General features: G+C 47.1%; 1 protein-coding gene across 1 annotated transcript in view; it reads right to left on the bottom strand.

Annotated features, from left to right (window-relative positions):
- The window catches only part of EIF4G3 (eukaryotic translation initiation factor 4 gamma 3), a 399442-nt gene that overhangs the window by 52829 nt on the left and 321767 nt on the right, over window positions 1-24846 (bottom strand). The window contains exons 23-26 of the mRNA XM_026659916.2: window positions 23622-23726; window positions 14340-14472; window positions 11781-11875; window positions 9120-9213 (exon numbers count right to left, since the gene is read on the bottom strand). Of these exons, the coding sequence (XP_026515701.1) occupies window positions 9120-9213; window positions 11781-11875; window positions 14340-14472; window positions 23622-23726 (427 nt within the window). The remainder of the gene's footprint in view (window positions 1-9119; window positions 9214-11780; window positions 11876-14339; window positions 14473-23621; window positions 23727-24846) is intronic.

The raw sequence follows: 24846 nt of genomic DNA, 5'->3' as shown, positions 1-24846 counted from the left end.
GGGACCCCTGCCCAATCCACACCCCCTGCTGTCTGTCCCCTGACCGCCCCCGGACCTCCCGCCCCTAACTGCCCCCCACCGCCCCATCCAACCCCCACTTCTCCTTCCTGACTGCCCCCCCATGACCCCTGCCACATCCAACCACCCCTTCTCCCTGACCGCCCCCGGAACCCCCGCCCCCATTCAACCTCCCTATTCCCCGCCCTCTGACCGTCCCCACCCCTATCCACACCCCCGGTCCCTGACCACCCCCCTGCCCTCTATCCAACCCCTCTCCACCGTTCCCTGTCTCCTTACTGCGCTGCCTGGAGCACTGGTGGGTGGCGGTGCGGCTGCACCAGGACAGGCAGCCGCGCCGCCCGGCTGGAGCCAGCTGCTCACTGCGCAGCACAGAGCACCGAGTCAGGCCAGGCTCTGCAGCTGCACTACCCCAGGAGCTCGCAGCCCCACTGCCCAGAGCATTGCGCCCGCAGCACAGTGAGCTGAGGCTGCGGGGGAGGGGCCGGGGGCTAGCCTCCTGGGACAGGAGCTCAGGAGCTGGGCAGAACAGTCCCGCGGGCCGTAGTTTGCCCACTTCTGCTCTACATTCTTGAACGGCAAGAGGCATCACTGAGCAACCTTAACTCTGTGTTTCTGGGCACTGAATTTTTCTGCATCCCCATTTACCACAGCCCAGCCCTTCCACTCATGGTTACTTGGCAATGATTATCCCAGCCATAGAATGCACTGGATGTATGCTAGCTCCTGCATCATCTTGTCTCCCATCTCTGCCCTTCCAGCACAGCCTAGTTTCCCTGCCTCAGCCCACCTCCATATGGAGAGAAGGGCATTGGTATGGGACCTGCAGCTGGAGGAGCTAATGCAGGAACAGTGCAAGGACTAGCATGGAGTCAGTAGGGACATGTCCTGAAGAAGGGGACAGACATGAGGGAGCATGGATATGGGGAATTTTTAGGGGACAGAGCTAAAATGCCCCAATATCTCCCACAGCACAGCTCCGATGCCCTCCTCTCTACCCCACTCTTCCCTCCACTGCTCCAGCACCCCACACATTCTCCCTCACTGCTCATACTTCCCCCACCTACTCAAGACTCCTACACCCCTGCTCTAACTCTTCCAACATTCCCTCTCTCACACACACACATTCCACCCTCTTTGCCTCTCTACTTGTAAGCGTGGAGGGGTCATGGAGAGGTGATGGGGCTTTGAGGACTACCTGTACCAGCTGGAGGTCAGAAGGTGAAGGAGAGTGTAGATATGAAGTCCCCACCCCAAGTATGGGTATATGGGATGGGGTTCTACAGATCATTTGCAGGAAAGGAGGCCCAGAGAGGTGTGAAGTGGTCCAAAAAAATGTTCTCAGCCTGTGGGCCTGTGCCATACTCCAAGGAAGCCCTTTCTCAGCTTTCTACCCCATCTCAGCACCGTGTACCTGTGCAATGCACTGCACATATTAATTCCCAGCTCCCCATCTGGTCTCAGCACTAAGGGGGCTTGTTTTGACAGGGGACAGAAATAGCGGGTATGGATGTGGTGAGGTTTGGGGGACAAAGCCCCAACTCTGTATCTCCTACTGCACAGCTCTGATCCTCTTTTTTCCTCCTCACACTCTCCTGCACTGTTCCGACCTCCCCTATTTTCCTAGAAGCATCAGCATCAGGGTAAGGGTGAGCCTGGTATTCCTATCCCCACTGCTGCAGGCAGCATGGGGAAGGAGTAGAGTTCTGGTTTCCTTTCCCTGATCAGGGAGCAGTGCAAGGAAGAGCAGCCTGGTGGAGTAGCCACAGGATTGAATTGTGGGAGATGGGAGGAAGGCACAGATGGCTCTACTTCCCTTCCTCCAGTCCTCATGTCCTGGGAAGGGAATGTGCCTAACTTTCCTTCCTTAAGGTTCTGCTCTGTAAATTCTTCTAATCTCCCAGAGAACAAAGGTCCCTTTGAGGACAATCCCTTTATTCGCTGACTACTTTTTTAGAAACCCAGTTCTTTGTCCAAGTCCTAGTCATCAAACTGGGTTTTCAAAAACACAGCATTTGAATGATCCCTTACTCTAATAAATTGTTGTATAGGAGTGTTTTGGCCTCTTGATAGCTGTGCCAGAGCACAACCCCAAGGGGAAAAGGTAGGCAAAGGTGCATAGCTTCCCTCCTACATCCTCCGAACCCCTCTCCCTCTGCACTGCTCCAACATCCCCCACATTTCCCCTTACTGCTCCGACCCTTCATATTCCCGAGCTCTGCATTAAAAAAGTTGGAAGTATCTGAAAATACTATGAGCAGCTCATTTTAAGGGAGCTGTGTAATTTGACCAAGGGTACATCTACACTGCAATGTAAGCTCAAGGTTTGAATTCAGGTTCAAGCCTAACCCCTTTCCGTCCACATACAAATTGCACTAATCCAGGGCTCAGACCCAGGGTCCCAGGGGTGGAGGGTCCAAGCCTGAGTCAAGCCAGGACCCAGGGTTCAAGCCCTATTGGTCTGCTGTGTAGACACAGCCCTAGTGGACTCGTGCTCTGGGAGTCCATCAAAATTATCCCACAATCCCTTAGGCCAACTTTCTTTGTCCTCTGGACAGTCAAGTTTGGTGGACAGTCAAGTTTTCCCACACTGCACCATGAACAAAACACTAGAGTGGCCACATTTTGGGAGGGTGTTAGGAAGTTTGAAATATGGGTTGTTGAACTGGGGTCCACACAATACAGTGTAGATACTGGAGCCCCAGGTTGAGACCCAGGGTTCAACAATTCCTAATCTGGGTTTATAAAAGAACCTAGGGCTTCAGGGCCTACGCTAATAAACCCACGGTCTGCTAACTTGAGTTCTACTAGCCCTGGCCTTACATTGCAGTGTAGACATACCACAAATGATTTTTTCATCTTCCCCCTATTTAATTAATGGTAATTATCTTGATAACACCTATAAAGTAAAATCGAAGTCCTCCTGTGTATTTTAAAGCAATTTAAAATATTGGTTTTAAAACAGAAATTTTGATCTCGGAGCAAAACTTCCAAAAAGAGCCCCTGCAGAATGCAAGCAACATACACAATACATATTCTCTGAAAACTGCCAGGGCCAGGACTCAGACTGATAGTATATTGCTGTAGCTCAGGTTTAATGACCACAGCATGTCACTTTGAGCCACCCAGCTTCTGTGACAACAGATTACCTGCAAACTGTCTAGCTGCAACAGAGTCCTACTCTTGCTGCACGTGCTATAATTTAGTGAAAACTTTTACTCCAGATTACTTGTGCTCCAGACTCTTCAGGAAGTTTTAAAACTCTATTAGAGAGATCTATTTTGGGAATTGAATTTGTTCCTAATCTGTTGTGTAATTGTATTTCTTTATTATTTGTTTTATGACTATATAAAACACTTTGGCACATATGGTCAGTGCAGCAGAAATCAATCACTAATAATAAAACAGACTCTTTTCTAATTAATAATTGGCCTGAAGAATTCATTCATTTGTTAAGGTTTTTGAACTTGCTGAAGACTTTAATTAGTTTTTAGGCTGATGGCTCCCACAAAAAGGCAAAACCACAAGATTTTCTCTTCAAGTCTTGAAAACAATTCAAATGAAAGTCTCCAAACAGAAAAGGAAGAGTCTTAACGGGTCCAGGTACCAGTGCCAGGAACCACATGGTCTAGCCTGACATTATATTTTCTTTTGTATTAAGGGACTCCTCTCATGAAAAAGAAGTTGGGTGGGAAAATCAGCCTGCAAATAGCTGATGCCCTTACTATGTGTTACTATTAGGCAAAAGACAGTTACTTTTTCCGTAACTGGTGTTCTTCAAGATGTGTTGCTCATGTTAATTCCACAGTAGGTGTGCGTGCTCGCCAAGTGCACCGGTGCCGGAAGTTTTCCCCCTAACAGTACCCGTAGGGGGGGAGCGCCCCCCATGACCCCTAGAGTGGTGCCTGCCTGGCGCGGTGTAAGGGGAGCTGCGTGCTCCCCCCACCTTCAGTTCCTTCTTGCCAGAAAACTCCGGCAGCGGGGAAGGAGGGCAGGATGTGGAATAGACATGAGCAACACATCTCGAAGAACACCAGTTACGGAAAAGGTAACTGTCTTTTCTTCTTCGAGTGATTGCTCATGTGTATTCCACAGTAGGTGATTCCAAGCTGTATCTGCTGGAGGTGGGTAGGAGTTCACAAGTTCTCGGGACGGAGTACCGCCTTGCCGAACCCGGCGTCATCCCTAGTTTGGGAGACTATCGCATAGTGAGAGGTGAACGTGTGAACCAAAGACCACGTGGCAGCCCTACAAATGTCCTGAATGGGAACGTGGGCCATAAAGGCAGTCGACGAGGCCTGCGCCCGCGTCGAGTGTGCCCTAACAATAGGCTGCGGGGGAACACCCGCCAGCTCATAACAGGAGCGGATGCACGAAGTGATCCAGTTGGACAGCCGCTGAGTGGAAATCGGCTGGCCTCCCGCGCGCTCAGCTGAGGCGACAAACAGCTGCGAGGACTTTCTGAACGGCTTGGTTCGCTCAAGGTAGAAAGCCAGAGCCTGCCTCACATCGAGCGTGTGGAGGCAGCGTTCCTCATTAGTCGCGTGAGGTTTAGGGCAAAGGACTGGTAGAAAAATGTCCTGACCCATGTGGTAGGCGGAGATCACCTTCGGGAGGAACCAGGGTGTGGGCGGAGCTGGACCGTGTACTTATGAAACACAGTATACAGCGGCTCGGAGGTCAGGGCCCTGAGCTCTGAGACCCGCCTGGCCGATGTGATAGCAACCAGGAAGGTCGCCTTCCATGAGAGGTGAGACCAGGAACACGTGACCAGTGGCTCAAACGGGGGCCCCGTAAGCCGAGCCAGCACCAGATTCAGGTCCCACTGCAGGACCAGGGGCTTAGAATACAGGTAAAGCCGGTCCAAACCCATAAGGAACCGGCCGGTCATAGCATGGGAGAATACCGTGTGCCCTTGCACCGGGGGATGGAAAACCAATATGGCTGCCAGATGCACCCTGACCGATAAGGGCACCAGGCCCTGGGCCCTCAGGCAGAGGAGGTAATCGAGGATAAGCTGGATCGGGGCAGCCGTTGGGGATACACCTTGGTCCATCGCCCACCTAGCAAAACGAGACCACTTTGACATGTAGGAGCAGCGAGTGGAGGGCCGCCTACTCTCAAGGAGGATGCGCTGGACCAGAGCTGAACATGTTCTCTCCTCGCCACCTAGCCACTGAGCAGCCACGTCGTGAGGTGAAGAGCTGCCAAGTTGGGGTGGAGGAGACGGCTCCGGTCCTGAGAGAGCAGGTCTGGGCGGAGTGGCAACGGCCACGGCGGAGCCACCGCCAGGCTCCAGGGGATCTCGTACCAGTGCTGCCTGGGCCACGCCGGGGCAATGAGGAGGACCCTGGCCTTGTCCGTCTTTATTTTCTCTAGGACCCTGCTGATCAGCGGGAACGGGGAGGAAGGCGTATAGGAGTTGGCCAGACCAGGGCAGGACAAAGGCATCAGAGATAGCGCCCCCCCCCTAGCCCGCCCCCCGGAGCAGAACCGGGTGCATCGTCAGTTCTGTCGGGTCACGAATAGGTCTACCTGGGGAGTTCCCCACCTCCGGAAAAGCCGGAGGGCCACTTCCGGTGTAGGGACCACTCATGCTGAGAGGAAAAATCCCTGCTCAAGCGATCCACCCTCACATTCTGGGCACCCGGTAGGTGAAAGGCTTTTAGGTGGATGTCGTGGGCTATACAGAAGTCCCACAGACTGAGGGCTTCGTGGCAGAGGGCGGAGGATCGAGCTCCGCCTTGCCTGTTGATATAGAACATCGAGGCCGTGTTGTCCGTGAGAACCCTGACTGCCTTGCCCTTCAGATGCAAGAGGAAGGCTGTACACGCCAGCCGCACCGCCCTGAGTTCCTTGATGTTTATTTGAAGGGTCAGGTCTTGCGGAGACCACAGGCCTTGGGTCTGAAAATTTCCCAAATGGGCTCCCCAGCCCAGGTCCGATGCATCGGACACCAGCTCCATGGATGGGCCCGTCCCTGAATGGGACCCCTTCGAGCATGTTGCTCGGTGCGGACCACCACCGTAGGGAGGTGGTCACCGAGTTCGGCACGGTGAGGACCTTGTCCAACCTGTCCGTGGCTTGGGAGAATTGCGAGGCCAGCCAGAGCTGGAGAGGCCTCATCCTAAGCCTGGCATGGCGGACCACATACGTGCACGCCGACATGTGACCTAGCAGCTGTAGGCAGGACCTGGCTGTCATCACCGGGAACCTTACGATCGAGTCGATGAGCCCTTTCAGGGTCTTGAACCTGTCTGTGGGGAGAGAGGCCCTGGCCAACATTGCGTCCAAGAGCGCCCCGATAAACTCTATGCGCTGGACTAGGACTAATGTGGACTTGGTGTTGTTTACCAACAGGCCCAGGGCGGTGCATGTGGACAGGAGGAGTGCCACATGATCCCTCACCTGTGACCGGGAGGCGCCCTTGACTAGCCAGTTGTCCAGATAGGGGATTATCTGGACCCCCCGGCACCTGAGGTAGGCTGCTACTACCGACATGCACTTTGTAAAGACCCTGGGGGCAGTGGACAGACCAAATGGGAGGACAATGAATTGGTAGTGATTCTGTCCCACCACAAAACAGAGGAAGCGCCTTTGCCCCTCGAATATGTGGATGTGGAAGTACGCGTCCTGTAGATTGAGGGCTGTGTACCGACCCCCAGGATCCAGGGAGGGGATGATGGAGGCCAGGGAAACCATGCGAAACTTGAGTTTTACCAAGTACTGATTCAGACCTCGCAGGTCCAGTATGGGTCGGGATAAGGAAATACTGGGAGTAATACCACTTGCCAAGGAACTCCGTGGGCACCGCCTCTAACGCTCCTAGTTCCAGGAGCCACCCGACCTCCTGCTCAAGCAGACCCTGGTGCGATGGGCTCCAAGAAGGATGGGGGCGGCAGGTGGTTGGGCAGGTAGGAGATAAACTGGAGGGTGTAACCTCGGGAGATGGTGCTGAGGACCCAACGGTCTGAGGTGAGCCGTGACCATTCCGGAAGGAACGCACACAACCGATTGGAGAAAGGGAGCTTGATTGGGGGATCCCTGCTGAAAACTGGCGGGGTACCCCCGAGCATCCCGTCAAAACCGCCTTTTACCCACCTGCTTGCCCATAGAGGACCCAGGCTGGGGGGCAGGCCGGTATTGTCTTTGCGGGCATTTTTTATAGTCCCATTGCTTCTTATGGGCGGCCTCGTATTTCGGGAGGGCGACCTGGGCGGGAGCCTGCTGTGGCTTGAACTTGGGTTTTGCCGGAGCAGGAACATAGAGGCCCAGGGTCTGGAGGGTCGTGCGGGAGTCTTTCATGCCGTGCAGCCTTGTGTCCATTTCCTCCGCGAACAGCGCCTTCCCGTCAAAAGGGAGATCCTGCATCGACGACTGCGCTTCGCTGGATAGCCCAGAAAGCAGAAGCCAGGACGCCCGTCTCATGGACACCGCTGAGGCAATGGACGGTGTGGCTGTGTCCGCTGCATCCGAAGCAGTCTGCAGGGACGCCCTTGCGGCAGCTGCCCCATCCTCCACAAGCGCCTTAAACTCCTTTCTATCGCGCTCCCGGAGGGAGTCCTCGAACTTGGGGAGGGATCCCCAGAGATTAAACTCGTAGCGACCCAGGAGAGCTTGATGGTTTGCTACTCTCAACTGGAAGCTTGACGACGAATAAATTTTTCTCCCGAAAGCATCCAGCCTCCGAGAGTCTTTGTTCTTTGGGGTCGGGGCTGGCTGCCCGCCCCTGTTGCTCCCTGTGGTTGACCGACTCGACCACCAAGGAGTTGGGCGCCGGGTGGGTACACAAATACTCTTGCCCCTTAGTGGGCACAAAGTACTTGCGCTCCGCCTTCTTACAGAGTGGAGCCAATGAGGCTGGTGTTTGCCACAGGGCACGTGAAAATTTTGCCACCCCTTCATGGAGCGGCAAGGCCACCCTGCTCGGTGCCGAGGGGGACAGAACATGGAGACTTAGAGCGGGATTCCAAGCGGGAACGGCGTTGACGGTCATGCCGCAACCGACTGTGGTACCGCCTTCGAGACGAGGACCGTCGGCGACGTCCACCACGGTCCAATCCGGAGATGCCTGTTCTGAAGGGGCTGGGCTACTCCGCTCCGTGTGAGTTGGAGGCATAGGGCCCGACGGGGACCGAGGACTACCCGACATGTGCCTAGCCTCTGTCCCAGATTTCCCTCGGTGCCATTGCGAAGAGGGAGTCTTTCCGGTCCTCTTGACATGCCCCTTGGAAGGGGAGCAGTGCCGACTAGTCGAAGGTACCGGAGGGTCTCCACATATTGACACCGCGGTGCCAGGTACCGGATCGGAGCGGCGTGCTGGGGTCGGGGCCAGCGCCGACTCCATCAGGATGGCCCGGAGTCTAATGTCCCTTTCTTTTTCAGTCCGAACCTTGAATGACTTGCAGATCTTGCACCTTTCGCTGATATGGGTTTCTCCCAAGCAGCGCAGACAGTCTGTGTGTGGGTCACTCATTGGCATAGAATGCCTACAGGAGCTGCACGACTTAAATCCTGGGGCACGGGGTATGCCCTGGCCCGGGCCCACTAACTAACTAAACTTTACTGAAAACTAAACTGCATACAAGTACTACTGAACGAACAGTTCTGGGGACAAGCTGCAGCAAGGCGAGAGCTAAGCAGTTCCGACGCACCTCCACTGGCGGCAAGAAGGAACTGAGGGTGGGGGGAGCGTGCAGCTCCCCTTATACTGTGCCAGGCAGGCGCCACTCCAGGGGTTGTGGGGGGCGCTCCCCCACTACGGGTACTGCCAGGGGAAAAACTTCCAGCACCGGTGCACGTGGCGAGCACGCACACCTATTGTGGAATACACATGAGCAATCACTCGAAGAAGAACTGTTATGTCACATTCTGCTTTAAGGAATGTATTCTTGATCATTCACTACACAAACTTTACAGATTGGACATTATCTAGGCCTGAGCTCTGAATTCATTAATTTTAGATGGCCACAGCATATATACCTCTTACTTCACATTAAGTGGTTTGTTCAAAATTACCACAATGATGGATCAACAAGGAGCTAAACTACAACTACAAGGATCAACATCAAGGACAGTATATAAACTGAGGTAAAACTTACCAATCTCACTGGCCTTTGCTCCACCACTGCTGCCCTTCCCCCAGCTGCCCAACTGGGCTTTAGGCACAAGCTGAATCTTCTCATCTATTGTGGACTGCAATACACATCAACACAGATGATCAAATACTCACAAATTGGAAAAATTTGCTCCTTACCTGTAAATGGATCTTTTCACATAACTCCACTTACTAATTCTGGTACAACTGGTAAGACCCCTTATTAGCACAGAGGCACATTTCTAGTATATTCTTGGAGATCAATCCTCAGCCTCTAAAAGGCAGGGGGTATCTAAGCACACCCCAAATAGATGCTTCCAAAGCGTAAGTGTAAAACATCCAAGGGAAAGCAACCCTCACAAAGAGTAAGTGTAAAACATCTGTGAACTTCCTATCAATAAGATCAAAAGATCTTAACAGTAGTTTTAAAGAGAGAATACAGGATTGATGCATTAAGCATGTGAGAGATGACCATTTTGTGTGTAATGAATAAATGGTTTCCACTCACTATGAAATCTGCCAATCCTGGCATTGCTGGGAATTTGCAAGCAGCAAGGATCAGAACAGAGAAAGGCATGAAAAGAAAAGGTTTGCAGGATCTGGAGGGAAAAAGCAGTGTCTTACAAGAACAGGAAATCTGTTTTGTAATGATCAGCAAACAAATTTATTGACTACCAGGTTGTGATACTGCAGATCTCCTTGGAACAGCCTCTGTTTCTTTCTGCCCATGAAGCTGCCATGGAGATAGAGGTATGTACACTAACCACAGTAGAAGAGCTTCTCTCATCTGAGTTGTAAGCTTGAATATTAGCAGAATAAGTCCACCTCACTAGACAGGGCTTTGGAGGCCTGCTGTACAATCTCCATAAAGATCCGCAGAAAGATTTTATTCTGTCCTGGTCCTACTTTATAGGCCTCTTAACATTCAGGCACTAAAGGAAAATAGGGTGGCACTGATTAGGGCAAAAAAAAAAAAAAAATAATTAAGAAATCATCCTAATAATGCGAAGGACCAAGTTCTCTTTCTTTGGATAGAAATTCCAAAGCTGTTCTCAGAACCATTTTGTCTAGAAAGAACTCTAGCAAAGCGGGGGGCGAGGGATAGCTCAGTGGGAGAGGGCCATTTAGGGATCTTTGAGCAGTAGGTTGGACTAGATGACCTCCTGAGGTCCCTTCTAACCCTAATATTCAATGATAATATTCTATATATATATATACTCAGACCCTGCGTCTGAGATTACTGTCACAAGAAATCCCACTTTGCTGGTAAGAATAACAAAAAGCCGCTCATCAGAGGCTCAGATGATGGTTGGGGCAAGATTTGCAGGATCAGATTCAAATTTATAACAGTTTATAGGAAGCTGAAAGGCCGATATGAGTCTCCTGATTGCACCCAGAAATCTACAAATGAAAAGTGAGTGTTCATTGCTCATTTCAAACCACAGACCCTCAAAGCTCTTGGTGCTGTCACCTATGATAAGCAGCAAGTAGAGGGAAAGCAACCCTCCCCTCCCCAAAGAGTAGTTCAGTTGAGGAGAGAGGAGGTGGTGGAACACTGGAGAAGAAGTGGCAGTAGGGGGAGCTATGGCCAGTTTCCTTGGCAATGGAAACCAGATACCAGGGCTCAGACCTCTCCTGCACCAAGACTCTTGGTGCTTAAATCTTCCCTGCCCAGGCAGCTCTTTAAAGCATTGCCAATTAAGAGAGGATGAAATGGAAAACCTGCTATCTTCTGAGGAAGAGGGTGTCCCTTCCCTCTTCTTCAGGGCCGGCTCCAGTTTTTTTGCCACCTCAAGCAAAAAAAAAAAAAAAAAGGGGGGGGGCGGAGTGCCACCCCTTGAAAAGTGCCGCCCCAAGCAGATGCTTGGAACGCTGGTGCCTAGAGCCAGCCCTGCTCTTCTTCCCTGTGTATTTGCAGAAGGGGAGTCCAAAAAACAGAATGAGAATCACGAAAGTACAGAAATACAAGGTGACATCCTGGGCCTCTCTCTGGAAGATCCAGAAGTGGACAGGATGGGGTTCAGAAAAAAAAAGTCTGGACAAGAGACAGAAAGATACAAGAGCCAATTATCAGAAAACTGTAGTCTAGAAGGAGCCTACTATCAGGCCTGAAGCAAAACTGAGAGAATACTGTGGACTCTATGTACTGAGAGTATGGTGGGGCATCTCTGCTTACAGAGGCTAGAAACTGAACTCCAAGAATCTTCCTGAGTTCTGCCTCCATGATAACCACAGGCAGGCCTTCCAAGGCATTTGAGAGGCCTTGTGGGATAGCTGCTTGATGTATTATTCCATGTCAAAGATAGTACCTGAATTCACATTCTCTTTTCAACTCAAGAAAATTTTGGATCAAAAATGGATCATTATGAATCTTAAAAAATGTGTACTTATGTTGTCTTTCCTTAGTTCAAATAATCTTTGAACATTCAGAGCCAATAACATTTGCTCAATGTTTTATTTACATTCAGCTCAGACCTGCCTCTCCAAAGATTTTACGAATTAAAACACCCTAGAAAAAAGAGTAAGGCAAGGTTCTGCACTGGTGCCTCTTTGTACCTATAAGCACCAAACCATCTCCTCCATAGATCTAAACAAACAAAAATTTCCCAAACTAATATCCAGGTAGCTTTGTCAACATTAAGTGACTCAGTCCATTGATACTTACCTTGGTGATTTTAAGGAATTTGGTGGGATCAAGCACACGACTATTCTTTGTCCCCTGAACAGTGTTCCATCCACCTTCATCTACCCTCTGGACACCTACAAAAACAACAAAGTCAATCAAAACCTCCTTAAAACTGGTTTCAGAGTAGCAGCCGTGTTAGTCTGTATCCGCAAAAAGAACAGGAGTACTTGTGGCATCTTAGAGACTAACAAATTTATTAGAGCAGAAGCTTTCGTGGGCTACAGCCCACTTCTTTGGATGCATATAGAATGGAACATATATTGAGGAGATATATATATACACACATACAGAGAGCATGAACAGGTGGGAGTTGTCTTACCAACTCTGAGAGGCCAATTAAGTAAGAGGAAAAAAAATAAACAAACAAACAAAAAACTTTTGAAGTGATAATCAAGATAGCCCAGTACAGACAGTTTGATAAGAAGTGTGAGAATACTTACAAGGGGAGATAGATTCAATGTTTGTAATGGCTCAGCCATTCCCAGTCCTTATTCAATCCTAAATTGATTGTATCTAGTTTGCATATCAATTCCAGCTCAGCAGTCTCTCGTTGGAGTCTGTTTTTGAAGTTTTTCTATTGTAAAATAGCCACCCGCAGGTCTGTCATTGGGAGAACACTTTATCCTGTCTGGTCATTCAATGACAGACCTGCGGGTGGCTATTTTAATATATGCATCCGAAGAAGTGGGCTTTAGCCCACGAAAGCTTATGCTCTAATAAATTTGTTAGTCTCTAAGGTGCCACAAGTACTCCTGGTCTTTCTCCTTAAAACTGTTGATCATGGTCCAAACGTATCCAAGGGCAATGTGTACAGTCTTTACCTCTAAAACTTGATCTGAGAAAGTCAAAGAAGAGGCTGCAGCCCTACTTTGAGCCCAGCACAACTCTACAATGTGAATGTTAAGCATGAATTTTGGAGATGTAACCTAGATTAGATATTATAGAGGCATGGGATATTCAAAGACTATTGTATCAACTTTATAAACATTATGTATATCTTTCTGAGCTATGGATTGTATTCTGGCTCCATGGGGGAGTTGCAGGGGTTTCCTGCAGGAACTAACATCATTTGGGGGTAATTAATGAAAATTCCTAGGCAGGTGGCTCACCCCTTGGGAGAAATGGCACATGCTAGCTTGATGTGGTTAAAGATGGTTACCAAACAAAGAACTGAGAGCTGTAGAAAGTGGTCACCATGACATGGGAGGGAGTCACTCTCACTCAGTCCAAGAATTAGCATGACACTGTGACCAAGAGGGGCAGACATGCGGAAGGGTTTGAAGTACTTTGTTTCTATCAGGGTTTTCATGTAGAAGATGGATTTGCCTAGTAAACTAAGACCTGCATGTGAGTTGTTTACTGTTTTTAAGATAGGTTTTCTCTGTAATGCTTTTGTTCTGAATAATATTTTCTTTATGAAGGCTGACTGGCCACTGGTTAGTGCCTGTCATTGCCCAGAAAGAAAGCAGAGGTGCAGATGCTGAACTAAACTTAGACCAACTGGGATAATAACAGTGGAATTGCATGAGGAATTGCAGCCAAATTTCTGGTCTAGAGGGAGAGTCATAGACCTCCGCCCTGAGCAAGGTGATAGTTAGAAGCATGAGACCTAAGTGGAGTGCTCTTAAGGAGGCCACCTGAAGGGGTCAGAGGTGCAGTTACCTCAGGAACTGTGGCACATGTAGATTATTAATTGTTGTATTATAAACAGGCCTGAGAAAAAAACACCACAATTTTGAAGGGCAAACTTTTGTGATATTTCCTCGCCCTCCCAGTCTCAGCAGTTTCAATGAGACAACTCAGTGCTGGGATAACCAAGTGTGATGCTACTGAAATCAAAAGGATCCGGACCTGCTTTTAGCATGGCTGATTTTGGTACAATAGCTCAGAAAGGTATGAACAGCCTCTAGTCATCTCAATGGGTGTTTAAGTTTGATGCCTAACAACAATTTAAGGTCAGGCTATCACACCCTTTCACACACTGAATTGCATCTTACTATGGGAGTACTCCCGTTTGTTGAAATCACAGTATTCATGAAGTAAGATGCTACTCAATGTGAGTAAGACAGGCAGAATGTGACTCCTAAATAGTAATTATAATACTGTGAGATCCCTGTGAAGCCCTAGAGAAGTGCAGTGCTTCACATAAATGTAACATTTAAGCATCAACCACCCATATGGTGTAATTACAATTTTACAAATAAGGAAACTGAGGCATTTAGGAACTTAAGGGATTTTCCCCAAAAAAACACACATAGGAAGTCAATGCAGAGCAGGCAACAGAACCAGATTTCCATGAGACCCTCTTTGTCAACAATGTTAGCAATTTCATCAGTGATCATTTTAGCAGGAGAAACCAGCTTCTCTGGGAGGGTGGATGGTGCTTGACATTGCAGAGGGATGCTGGAGAAAGTATCCTCAGATTTTCCGCCTCTTCCAATCTCATTCATGTCCGTGACAGAAATTCCTTAACAGATTTGTGCCTTTTTGATATGATTTTGAACAGTGAAATGAGAGCTAATTTGTGTGGTTCTTTACCTGGTCTTCTCTTCTCTTTGGTCATGAGTTGCTGGACCTTTCTCTGCTCTTCTTGCTCTTCAATTTTTGCTTCTTTATGAATCTGCTCAATAGTCTTGGGGCCTTGATCTGCTCTCCGGGATACCCAGTTGCACTGTATAAGGCAGTACACAAGAACCTAAAATGAGTTCTATGGCATTTACAGAGAAGCCTAGTAAATGTGATATCAAGGACATGGTGAGAGTAAGGTTGTAAAAGTGGCTTACACAGTTCAATAGCTAGCTTCTCAGTAATCTTCTCGCCCTTAGGATATGTTTACTCTGTAATTAGATACCAAATGCTGGCCCGTGCCAGCTGACTTGGGCTCGCGGCCTTAGGCTGCAGGGCTGTTTAACTGACATGAAGACATTCTGACTCAGGATGAAGCCCAAACTCTGGGACCCTCTCACCTCGCAGGGTCCCCCTAGTGCTTGGGCTCCAGCCTGAGCCCAAACATCTACACTGCAATTAAACAGCCCTATGAGCCCAAATCAGCTGGCACAGACCAGCCATGGGTTTTTAATTGCAGAGTAGACATACCCTTACATACATTTACAGCAGCATGTAGAGTACAAGCCCAATATGTGTAGCTACATGCTGCAGTGAAAGGCTCAAGAAGCTCGCCACTGCCAGAGCCTTTTACTGCGATGAGGAAAGGCTCTTTCAGGGGGAAGACAGCGGAGAGCTACCAGAGCCTTTTCCTGATGCCAGAGTCTTTCTCCCCTGCCTCAGCCTTTCACTTTGTGGGCAAAGGCTGCGGCAGCAGGGAGGCAGCAGGACGCTGCACTGCTAAAAATAACACTGTAGATGTGGGAGGCACTGCTTGGGCATGTAGCTAGCCCAGGTAGGGTATATATACTCGGGCTTCAGTCATGTAGGGCACTCTATTCTACTCTACATACATAAGCTGTGCCTCACTGTCTACACTGCTATTTATATCTGTGTTAGCTGGGAGTGCAGTGTCTGTACTCTATATGTCACTGTTAGTATCTTTAGAGTACATGTATCTTTAGATTAGAAGGACCACCAGTGAAAAGGATGCTGTGGAGCTGGGTCACCTAACCCATACCCCATTTCTAGCCTCAGACTTACAATAGTAGAATGTATATATAATGCAAGAATATATCATTGAATTTGGCTTCTGTAACAAGGATCCACCTTCATAAAAGAACACGACTGACATAACATGCAAGGCTGCTTTAACCACTTGTGCTATAAAAGTCTTCAGATCATTATCTTTTCTATCCTATGCAGCATAACTGAATACCAACTTGATCCAAAAGAGCAGTAATAGCTGTATTTTTGTGGAAAACTGATTTGCCAGTTATTCCAAGACTGAATATATACTAACGTGAGACAGTTTACCTGGACCTGAATCAATAGGGGCTGGAATAACTTGCTTTGAGAAATGCTACCCCACACTATAAAAGAATCTAATATGGGCCAAACGGGAACTCTTTGGGAAAAAAAGTGGAACCTTTATGCACAAGAAAAAATTAGGCGATTGATGCTGTCACTAGACCCCATACTATACAGATTCATCTACCCCAAAACACCAAGGATCCAAATATACCATGGTTGTTTCTTGACCTGGCTACAACCTGTTTACAATTTTTAGTGTAGATGACCTCTATTATACTCTGTAACGGCGTTAAAGCCCAGGTTATGTATTAAGCTTTAGTCTGGCTACATTTTTAGATTTTTTTACATTTTTAGTTTAGATTGGACTCATCCTCACTAACTTTCAGACAAGTTTGGAACCAGTTATTGATATGGCCAGCTCTAAAGGTAATTTGTGTCCACACGCAATATGGTTAATAAGTAAAACCCCCTATAAGACCCTTCCTTATTATGAACCTTTGGGTATAACAAACCTGGTCCCTGGATCCCAACTACAGTAAGTACTCTATTGTAAAAAAAAACCCCAACAATTTTTATCCCACATCATACGTTGAGACCAAGGGCAGAAACTAAGGAGTAGGCCCCTATCCCACCTCCCCCTGCCAAGGGCTGAAGCCGGAGCCCCAGTGCGCAGGGTTGAAGCCTGGAGCCCCAAACCCACCATGCAGGGCTGACAGCCCAAAGGCCCGCCCCCGTGCAAGGCTTGACAGCCCGGAGCCCTAACACCATTGCTGTGCAGGGCTGACAGCCTGAAGCCCCAACCCCACTGCCATGCAGGGCTGACAGCCCCGAGCCCAGCCGCAGCCGTGCATGGCTGACAGCTCGGAGCCCCAGCCCCAGCCATGCAGGGCAGACAGCCTGAAGCCCCAGACAGACCAAGTCCCAGTCCCTCTGCCCATTTTTTTTAATTGTCCTTTCGCTATAAACTGTTCAGGGAGGACAGGCAGGGCAGAAAAGGTGGGGGAGTTACATTGTATGTAAGAGAGCAGTATGACTGCTCAGAGCTCCAGTATGAAACTGCAGAAAAACCTGAGAGTCCCTAGATTAAGTTTAGAAGTGTGAGCAACAAGCAGGGTGACCAGATGTCCCCATTTTATAGGGACAGTCCTGATATTTGGGGCTTTTTTTTTTTATGGGCGCCTATTACGCCCCACCCCCGTCCCGATTTTTCACACTTGCTATCTGGTCACCCTAGCAACAGGGGTGATGTCGTGGTGGGAATCTGCTATAGACCACCCGACCAGGGGGATGAGGTGGATGAGGCTTTCTTCCGGCAACTAACAGAAGTTACTAGATCACAGGCCCTGGTTCTCATGGGGGACTTCAATCACCCTGATATCTGCTGGGAGAGCAATATAGCGATGCACAGACAATCCAGGAAGTTTTTGGAAAGTGTAGGGGACAATTTCCTGGTGCAAGTGCTAGAGGAACCAACTAGGGGCAGAGCTCTTCTTGACCTGCTGCTCACAAACAGGGAAGAATTAGTAGGGGAAGCAAAAGTGGATGAGAACCTGGGAGGCAGTGACCATGAGATGGTCGAGTTCAGGATCCTGACACAAGGAAGAAAGGAGAGCAGGACCCTGGACTTCAGAAAAGCAGACTTTGACTCCCTCAGGGAACTGATGGGCAGGATCCCCTGGGAGAATAACATGAGGGGGAAAGGAGTCCAGGAGAGCTGGCTGTATTTTAAAGAATCCTTATTGAGGTTGCAGGAACAAACCATCCCGATGTGTAGAAAGAATAGTAAATATGGCAGACGACCAGCTTGGCTTAACAGTGAAATCCTTGTTGATCTTAAACACAAAAAAGAAGCTTACAAGAAGTGGAAGATTGGACAAATGACCAGGGAGTAGTATAAACATATTGCTCAGGCATGCAGGAGTGAAATCAGGAAGGCCAAATCACACTTGGAGTTGCAGCTAGCAAGGGATGTTAAGAGTAACAAGAAGGGTTTCTACAGGTATGTTAGAAGAAGGTCAAGAAGGTGGTCAAGGAAAGTGTGGGCCCCTTACTGAATGGGGGAGGCAACCTAGTGACAGAGGATGTGGAAAAAGCTAATGTACTCAATGCTTTTTTTGCCTCTGGCTTCACGAATAAGATCAGCTCCCAGACTACTGCACTGGGCAGCACAGTATGGGGAGGAGGTGACCAGCCCTCTGTGAAGAAAGAAGTGGTTCAGAAAAGTTTAGAAAAAAGTTTATTTAGAAAAGCTGGACGAGCACAAGTCCATGGGGCCGGATGCGCTGCATCCGAGGGTGCTAAAGGAGTTGGCGGATGTGACTGCAGAGCCATTGGCCATTATCTTTGAAAACTCATGGCGATCTGGGGAGGTCCCGGATGACTGGAAAAAGGCTAATGTAGTGCCCATCTTTAAAAAAGGGAAGGAGAAGGATCCGGGGAACTAAAGGCCAGTCAGCCTCACCTCAGTCCCTGGAAAAATCATGGAGCAGGTCCTCAAGGAATCAATTTTGAAGCACTTAGAGGAAGAGGAAAGTGATCAGGAACAGTCAGCATGGATTCACAAGGGCAAGTCATGCCTGACTAACCTAATTACCTTCTATGATGAGATAACTGGGTCTGTGGATGAGGGGAAAGCAGTGGACGTGTTATTCCTTGACTTTAGCAAAGCTTTTGATACGGTCTCCCACAGTATTCTTGCTGCCAAGTTAAAGAAGTATGGGCTGGATGAATGGACTATAAAGTGGATAGAAAGCTGGCTAGATCATCGAGCTCAACAGGTAGTGATCAATGGCTCCATGTCTAGTTGCCAGCTGGAATCAAGCGGAGTGCCCCAAGGGTCAGTCCTGGGGCCGGTTTTGTTCAATATCTTCATTAATGATCTGGAGGATGGCGTGGATTGCACCCTCAGCAAGTTTGCAGATGACACTAAACTGGGAGGAGTGGTAGATATGCTGGAGGGTAGGCATAGGACACAGAGGGACCTAGACAAATTGGAGGATTGGGCCAAAAGAAACCAACAAGGACAAGTGCAGAGTCCTGCACTTAGGATGGAAGAATCCCATGCACTGCTACAGACTTGGGACTGAGTGGCTAGGCAGCAGTTCTGCAGAAAAGGACCTAGGGGTTACAGTGGATGAGAAGCTGGATATGAGTCAACAGTGTGCCCTTGCTGCCAAGAAGGCTAACGGCATTTGGGGCTCTATAAGTAGAAGCATTGCCAGCAGATCGAGGGATGTGAACATTCCCCTCTATTTGGCATTGGTGAAGCCTCATCTGGAGTACTGTGTCCAGTTTTGGGCCTCACACTACAAGAAGGATGTGGAAAAATTGGAAAGAGTCCAGTAGAGGACAACAAAAATGATTAGGGGGCTGGAGCACATGATTTATGAGGAAAGGCTGAGGGAACTGGGATGATTTAGTCTGCAGAAGAGAAGAATGAGGGGGGATTTGATAGCTGCTTTCAACTACCTGAAAGGGGGTTCCAAAGAGGATGAATCTAGACTGTTCTCAGTGGTAGCAGATGACAGAATAAGGAGTAATGGTCTCAAATTGCAATGGGGGAGGTTTAGGTTGGATATTAGGAAAAACTTTTTCCCTAGGAGGGTGGTGAAGCACTGGAATGGATTACCTAGGGAGGTGGTGGAATCTCCTTCCTTAGAGGTTGTTAAGGTCGGGGAGGGATAGCTCAGTGGTTTGAGCATTGGCCTGCTAAACCCAGAGTTGTGAGTTCAATCCTTGAGAGGGCCATTTAGGGATCTGGGGCAAAAATCTGTCTGGGGATTGGTCCTGCTTTGAGAAGCAGGTTGGACTAGATGATCTCCTGAGGTCCCTTCCAACCCTGCTATTCTATGATAACAAACCCCTGGCTACAATGAACAAAAGGCTTAAGAACATAAGAACGGCCGTACTGGGTCAGACCAAAGGTCCATCTAGCCCAGTATCCTGTCTACTGACAGTGGCCAATGCCAGGTGCTCCAGAGGGAGTGAAGCTAACAGGTAATGATCAAGTGATCTCTCTCCTGCCATCCATCTCCACCCTCTGACAAACATAGTCTAGGGACACCATTCCTTACCCATTGTGGCTAATAGCCATTCATGGACTTAACCTCCATGAATTTATCCAGTTCTCTTTTAAACCCTGTTATAGTCCTAGCCTTCACAACCTCCTCAGGTAAGGAGTTCCACAAGTTGACCGTGCGCTGTGTGAAGAAGAACTTCCTTTTATTTGTTTTAAACCTGCTGCCTATTAATTTCATTTGGTGACCCCTAGTTCTTGTATTATGGGAAAAGTAAATAACTTTTCCTTATCTACTTTCTCTACATCACTCATAATTTTATATACCTCTATCATATCCCCCCTTAGTCTCCTCTTTTCCAAGCTGAAGAGTCCTAGCCTCTTTAATCTCTCCTCATATGGGACCCTCTCCAAACCCCTAATCATTTTAGTTGCCCTTCTCTGAACCTTTTCTAGTGCCAGTATATATTTTTTGAGATGAGGGGACCACATCTGTATGCAGTATCCATTGATTTATATAAGGTCAATAATATATTCTCCGTCTTATTCTCTATCCCCTTTTTAATGATTCCTAACATCCTGTTTGCTTTTTTGAGTGCCTCTGCACACTGCGTGGTCATCTTCAGAGAACTATCCACGATGACTCCAAGATCTTTTTCCTGATTTGTTGTCGCTAAATTAGCCCCCATCGTATTGTATGTATAGTCGGGGTTATTTTTTCCAATGTGCATTACTTTACATTTATCCACATTAAATTTCATTTGCCATTTTGTTGCCCAATCACTTAGTTTTGTGAAATCTTTTTGAAGTTCTTCACGGTCTGCTTTGGTCTTAACTATCTTCAGCACTTTAGTGTCATCTGCAAACTTTGCCACCTCACTTTTTACCCCTTTCCCCAGATCATTTATGAATAAGTTGAATAGAATTGGTCCTAGGACTGACCCTTGGGGAAGACCACTGGTTACCCCTCTCCATTCTGAGAATTTACCATTAATTCCTACCCTTTGTTCCCTGTCTTTTAACCAGTTCTCAATCCATGAAAGGACCTTCCCTTTCATCCCATGACAACTTAATTTACGTATGAGCCTTTGGTGAGGGACCTTGTCAAAGGCTTTCTGGAAATCTAAGTACACTATGTCCACTGGATCCCCCTTGTCCACATGTTTGTTGACCCTATCAAAGAACTCTAATAGATTAGTAAGACACGATTTCCCTTTACAGAAACCATGTTGACTTTTGCCCAACAATTTATGTTCTTCTATGTGTCTGACAATTTTATTCTTTACTATTGTTTCGACTAATTTGCCCAGTATCGACGTTAGACTTACTGGTCTGTAATTGCCACGATCACCTCTAGAGCCCTTTTTAAATATTGGCATTACATTAGCTATCTTCTAGTCGTTGGGTACAGAAGCAGATTTAAAGGACAGGTTACAAACCCTAGTTAATAGTTCTGCAATTTCACATTTGAGTTCTTTGAGAACTCTTGGGTGAAGGCCATCTGGTCCCGGTGACTTGTTACTGTTAAGTTTATCAAATAATTCCAAAACCTCTTCTCGTGACACTTCAATCTGTGACAGTTCCTCAGATTTGTCACCTACAAAAGCCGGTTCAGGTTTGGGAATCCTCAGCCGTGAAGACTGAAGCAAAGAATTTGTTTAGTTTCTCCGCAATGACTTTATCGTCTTTAAGCGCTCGTTTTCTATCTCTATCATCGAGGGGCCCCACTGGTTGTTTAGCAGGCTTCCTGCTTCTGATGTACTTTAAAAACATTTTGTTATTACCTTTTGAGTTTTTGGCTAGCCGTTCTTCAAAGTCCTCTTTGGCTTTTCTTATTACATTTTTACACTTAATTTAGCAGTGTTTACGCTCCTTTCTATTTACCTCACTAGGATTTGACTTCCACTTTTTAAAGGAAGACTTATTATCTCTTACTGCTTCTTTTACATGGTTGTTAAGCCACAGTGGCTCTTTTTTAGTTTTTTTACAGTGTTTCTTAATTTGGGGTATACATTTAAGTTGGGCCTCTATTATGGTGTCTTTAAAAAGCGCCCATGCAGCTTGCAGGGATTTCACTTTAGTCACTGTACCTTTTAATTTCTGTTTAACTAACCAACTCATTTTTGCATAGTTCCCATATTTTGAAATTAAATGCCACAGTGTTGGGCTGTTGAGATGTTCTTCCCACCACAGGGATGTTGAATGTTATTATATTATGGTCACTATTTCCAAGCGGTCCTGTTATTATTACCTCTTGGACCAGCTCCTGCGCTCCACTCAGGACTAAATCTAGAGTTGCCTCTCCCCTTGTGGGTTCCCGTACCAGCTGCTCCAAGAAGCAGTCATTTAAAGTATCGAGAAATTTAGTCTCAGCATTTCGTCCTGAGGTGACATGTTCCCAGTCAATATGGGGATAATTAAAATCCCCCAGTATTATTGAGTTCTTAATTTTGATAGCCTCTCTAATTTCCCTTAGCATTTCATCCTCACTATCACTGTCCTGGTCAGGTGGTCGATAATAGATCCCTAATGTTATATTCTTATTAGAGCATGAAATTACTATCCATAGAGATTCTATGGAACATGTGGATTCACTTAAGATTTTTACTTCATTTGATTGTACATTTTCTTTCACATATAGTGCCACTCCCTCCCCCCGCACGACCCGTTCTGTCCTTACGATATATTTTGTACCCCGGAATGATTGTGTCCCATTGATTGTCCTCAGTCCACCAGGTTTCTGTGATGCCTATTATATCAATATCCTCCTTTATCACGAGGTACTCTAGTTCACCCATCTTATTATTTAGACTTCTAGCATTTGTGTACAAGCACTTTAAAAACCTGTCACTGTTTATTTGTCTGCCCTTTTTTGATGCGTCAGATTCTTTTTTATGTGAATGTTTCTCGTCTGATCTGGCCCTTCCATCCTCTGTTCCTGACTATAAACTAGAGAATCTCTATCAATAGACTCTCCTCTAAGAGAAGTCTCTGTCCGATCCACAGACTCCTCTGCAGCAGGCGGCTTTCCCCCATCTCCTAGTTTAAAAACTGCTCTGCAACCTTTTTAATGTTTAGTGCCAGCAGTCGGGTTCCACTTTGGTTTAGGTGGAGCCCATCTCTCCTGTATAGGCTTGGATCCCAACAGGTTCATTATAGCGAGGGTATACTGTAATCATGGTAGCTAATCATATTATCCTTCTTGCTAGCAGTACAGGCTGAGACATGTAACTTCCTGTAACAAACTGAGCACACTTTTTTTCCTGGTGCATAGAGGGCTTCTGAAACCCTTGTGTAACCAGACTGGCTAGTCATCTCAATCCTCTGTGTGTTCAGAGCACCCCAGAGTGCTGCTGGTGTAGCTATGTGCTCATGTCCTCTGGGCACTCTGTCTCCAGTTCCAGCACTCTGAGACAGCTACCCAGAATGCATAGATACATACATGGTTAAGCAGAGCGCTAAGAATAGACACACAACAAGAGATACAAGTTTATATTATTTATAAAAAACCCCAAAACCTACTTTGGACAAAAGCTGAGCTGTGTTTGTTGTAATCGGGTTGGATGAGTTTATCAAAAACTCATTACAAAAACATGTCCGTATTTGCAGTGTAGACAGGACCTTAGTATCCTAAACATGTGAAGCAATTAATCTGTCCACCAAACACTAATCTCTTAGCCCTCAATAAAGTGAGGCCGGGGAAGGGGGAAGGAGGAGTGCTTCTTACCTTTCAAATGACCAGATATCTGGGATGAGCAAAAAGGGTACAGATTTTCCTTTCACCATTACTACTACTGTAATCAATAATTATTACTCTCATTTGAGGGATATTCCATTACAGTAGTGCCAATGACCATGCTCTTTTACTTACTTCAGTGGGTACATACCAGCCTTAGGTCTATTACATCCTGAAGCATGAAACGAATCCTGGAGGACGTTTTTCTCTCTTTCACAATCTTCTCCATTTGATTAAAATACTGGTCCATACGGGGCTATAAAAAAGACACAAATGCCATCATCAACTCTCAGAAGAACATCGGAATGCAACTTTACCTGGGCAATCAATTTTGCCCCAGAGTAGTCTACTGATCATTGACGCAATACACTGTATGATTGATTCAGGGATCTAGATTTGCTCTGTGTGAAAATGTGCATCAGGTCATGCACACTTTCATGCACGTACTGGACTTATGCGTGTATGGCCCAAAGAATGCTTACGTGATGGTTGGGGAATGAGGCTGGGATTCTACTGATCCCTGCCTAATTCACTACAAACTTTCAATATATTTTGACTACATAGATAAGTTACCACATCCATATGCACAACATCCTTTCAATCAGTTATGTTACCATTAAAAATAGTGCTATCATTTACTGACAAGAAAAGTGGTTTTTTTCCAAAGGCTTATAAATTTGGCCACACTAAAATCAATTTTCACCAGGACACTGAAAGGCACTTCTATTTATCAAGGGCTTGCCAAACTCTAAAATTACAACCCCCACCCATTTTGGAGCTAGAGCTGTTATAAAAAAAAGAAGTTGCAAGATTTTTTTTTTAATAACCAAAAAGTTTAATTTTTTCATTCCTCTCATTCAAAAACAGCGGAACACTTTTCCTTCAGACTTTTTAAAAAAAATTAACTCTTGGGCATGGGTCAATCCTGGAAAATTTCATCCTTAAAAGGTGAAAGTTTCAGAAAGTGATGAGTGATGGAAAACAGATACTTAAACGGGAAATTTTCCAGCAACTTTAATTGTAACTATTGCTAGCATTTCAGCTACAATGATAATACTTAATAAAACGTCCCCCCTGTTATAGGGGGGGAACACAAGGGGTCAAATTCAACCCTGGTGTTGTAATTCTAATGAAGTTAATGAATTTGGCAGAAAGAGCATTAACATAAATAAGCAATGAGAATAGAAAATGCAATACAATAAGTACAGCCTACGAGCCCGATCCTGCTCCTAGGAAGTGAGGGTCTGCCTACACTACAATCAGAGGTGTGACTGCAGCACCTGTCGACAGACGTAAGCTAGCTTTACTTTAGCTGGCTTGGGTATCAATAGCAGTGAAGCCACAGCAGCACAGGCTAGTCACCTGAGTACATTACA

The sequence above is a fragment of the Terrapene carolina genome, unplaced genomic scaffold (genome assembly GCF_002925995.2).
Source record: "Terrapene carolina triunguis isolate 2854851 unplaced genomic scaffold, T_m_triunguis-2.0 Scaffold714, whole genome shotgun sequence".
Lineage (NCBI taxonomy): Eukaryota > Metazoa > Chordata > Testudines > Emydidae > Terrapene > Terrapene triunguis.
This window is presented reverse-complemented; position numbering and strand designations above follow the sequence as displayed.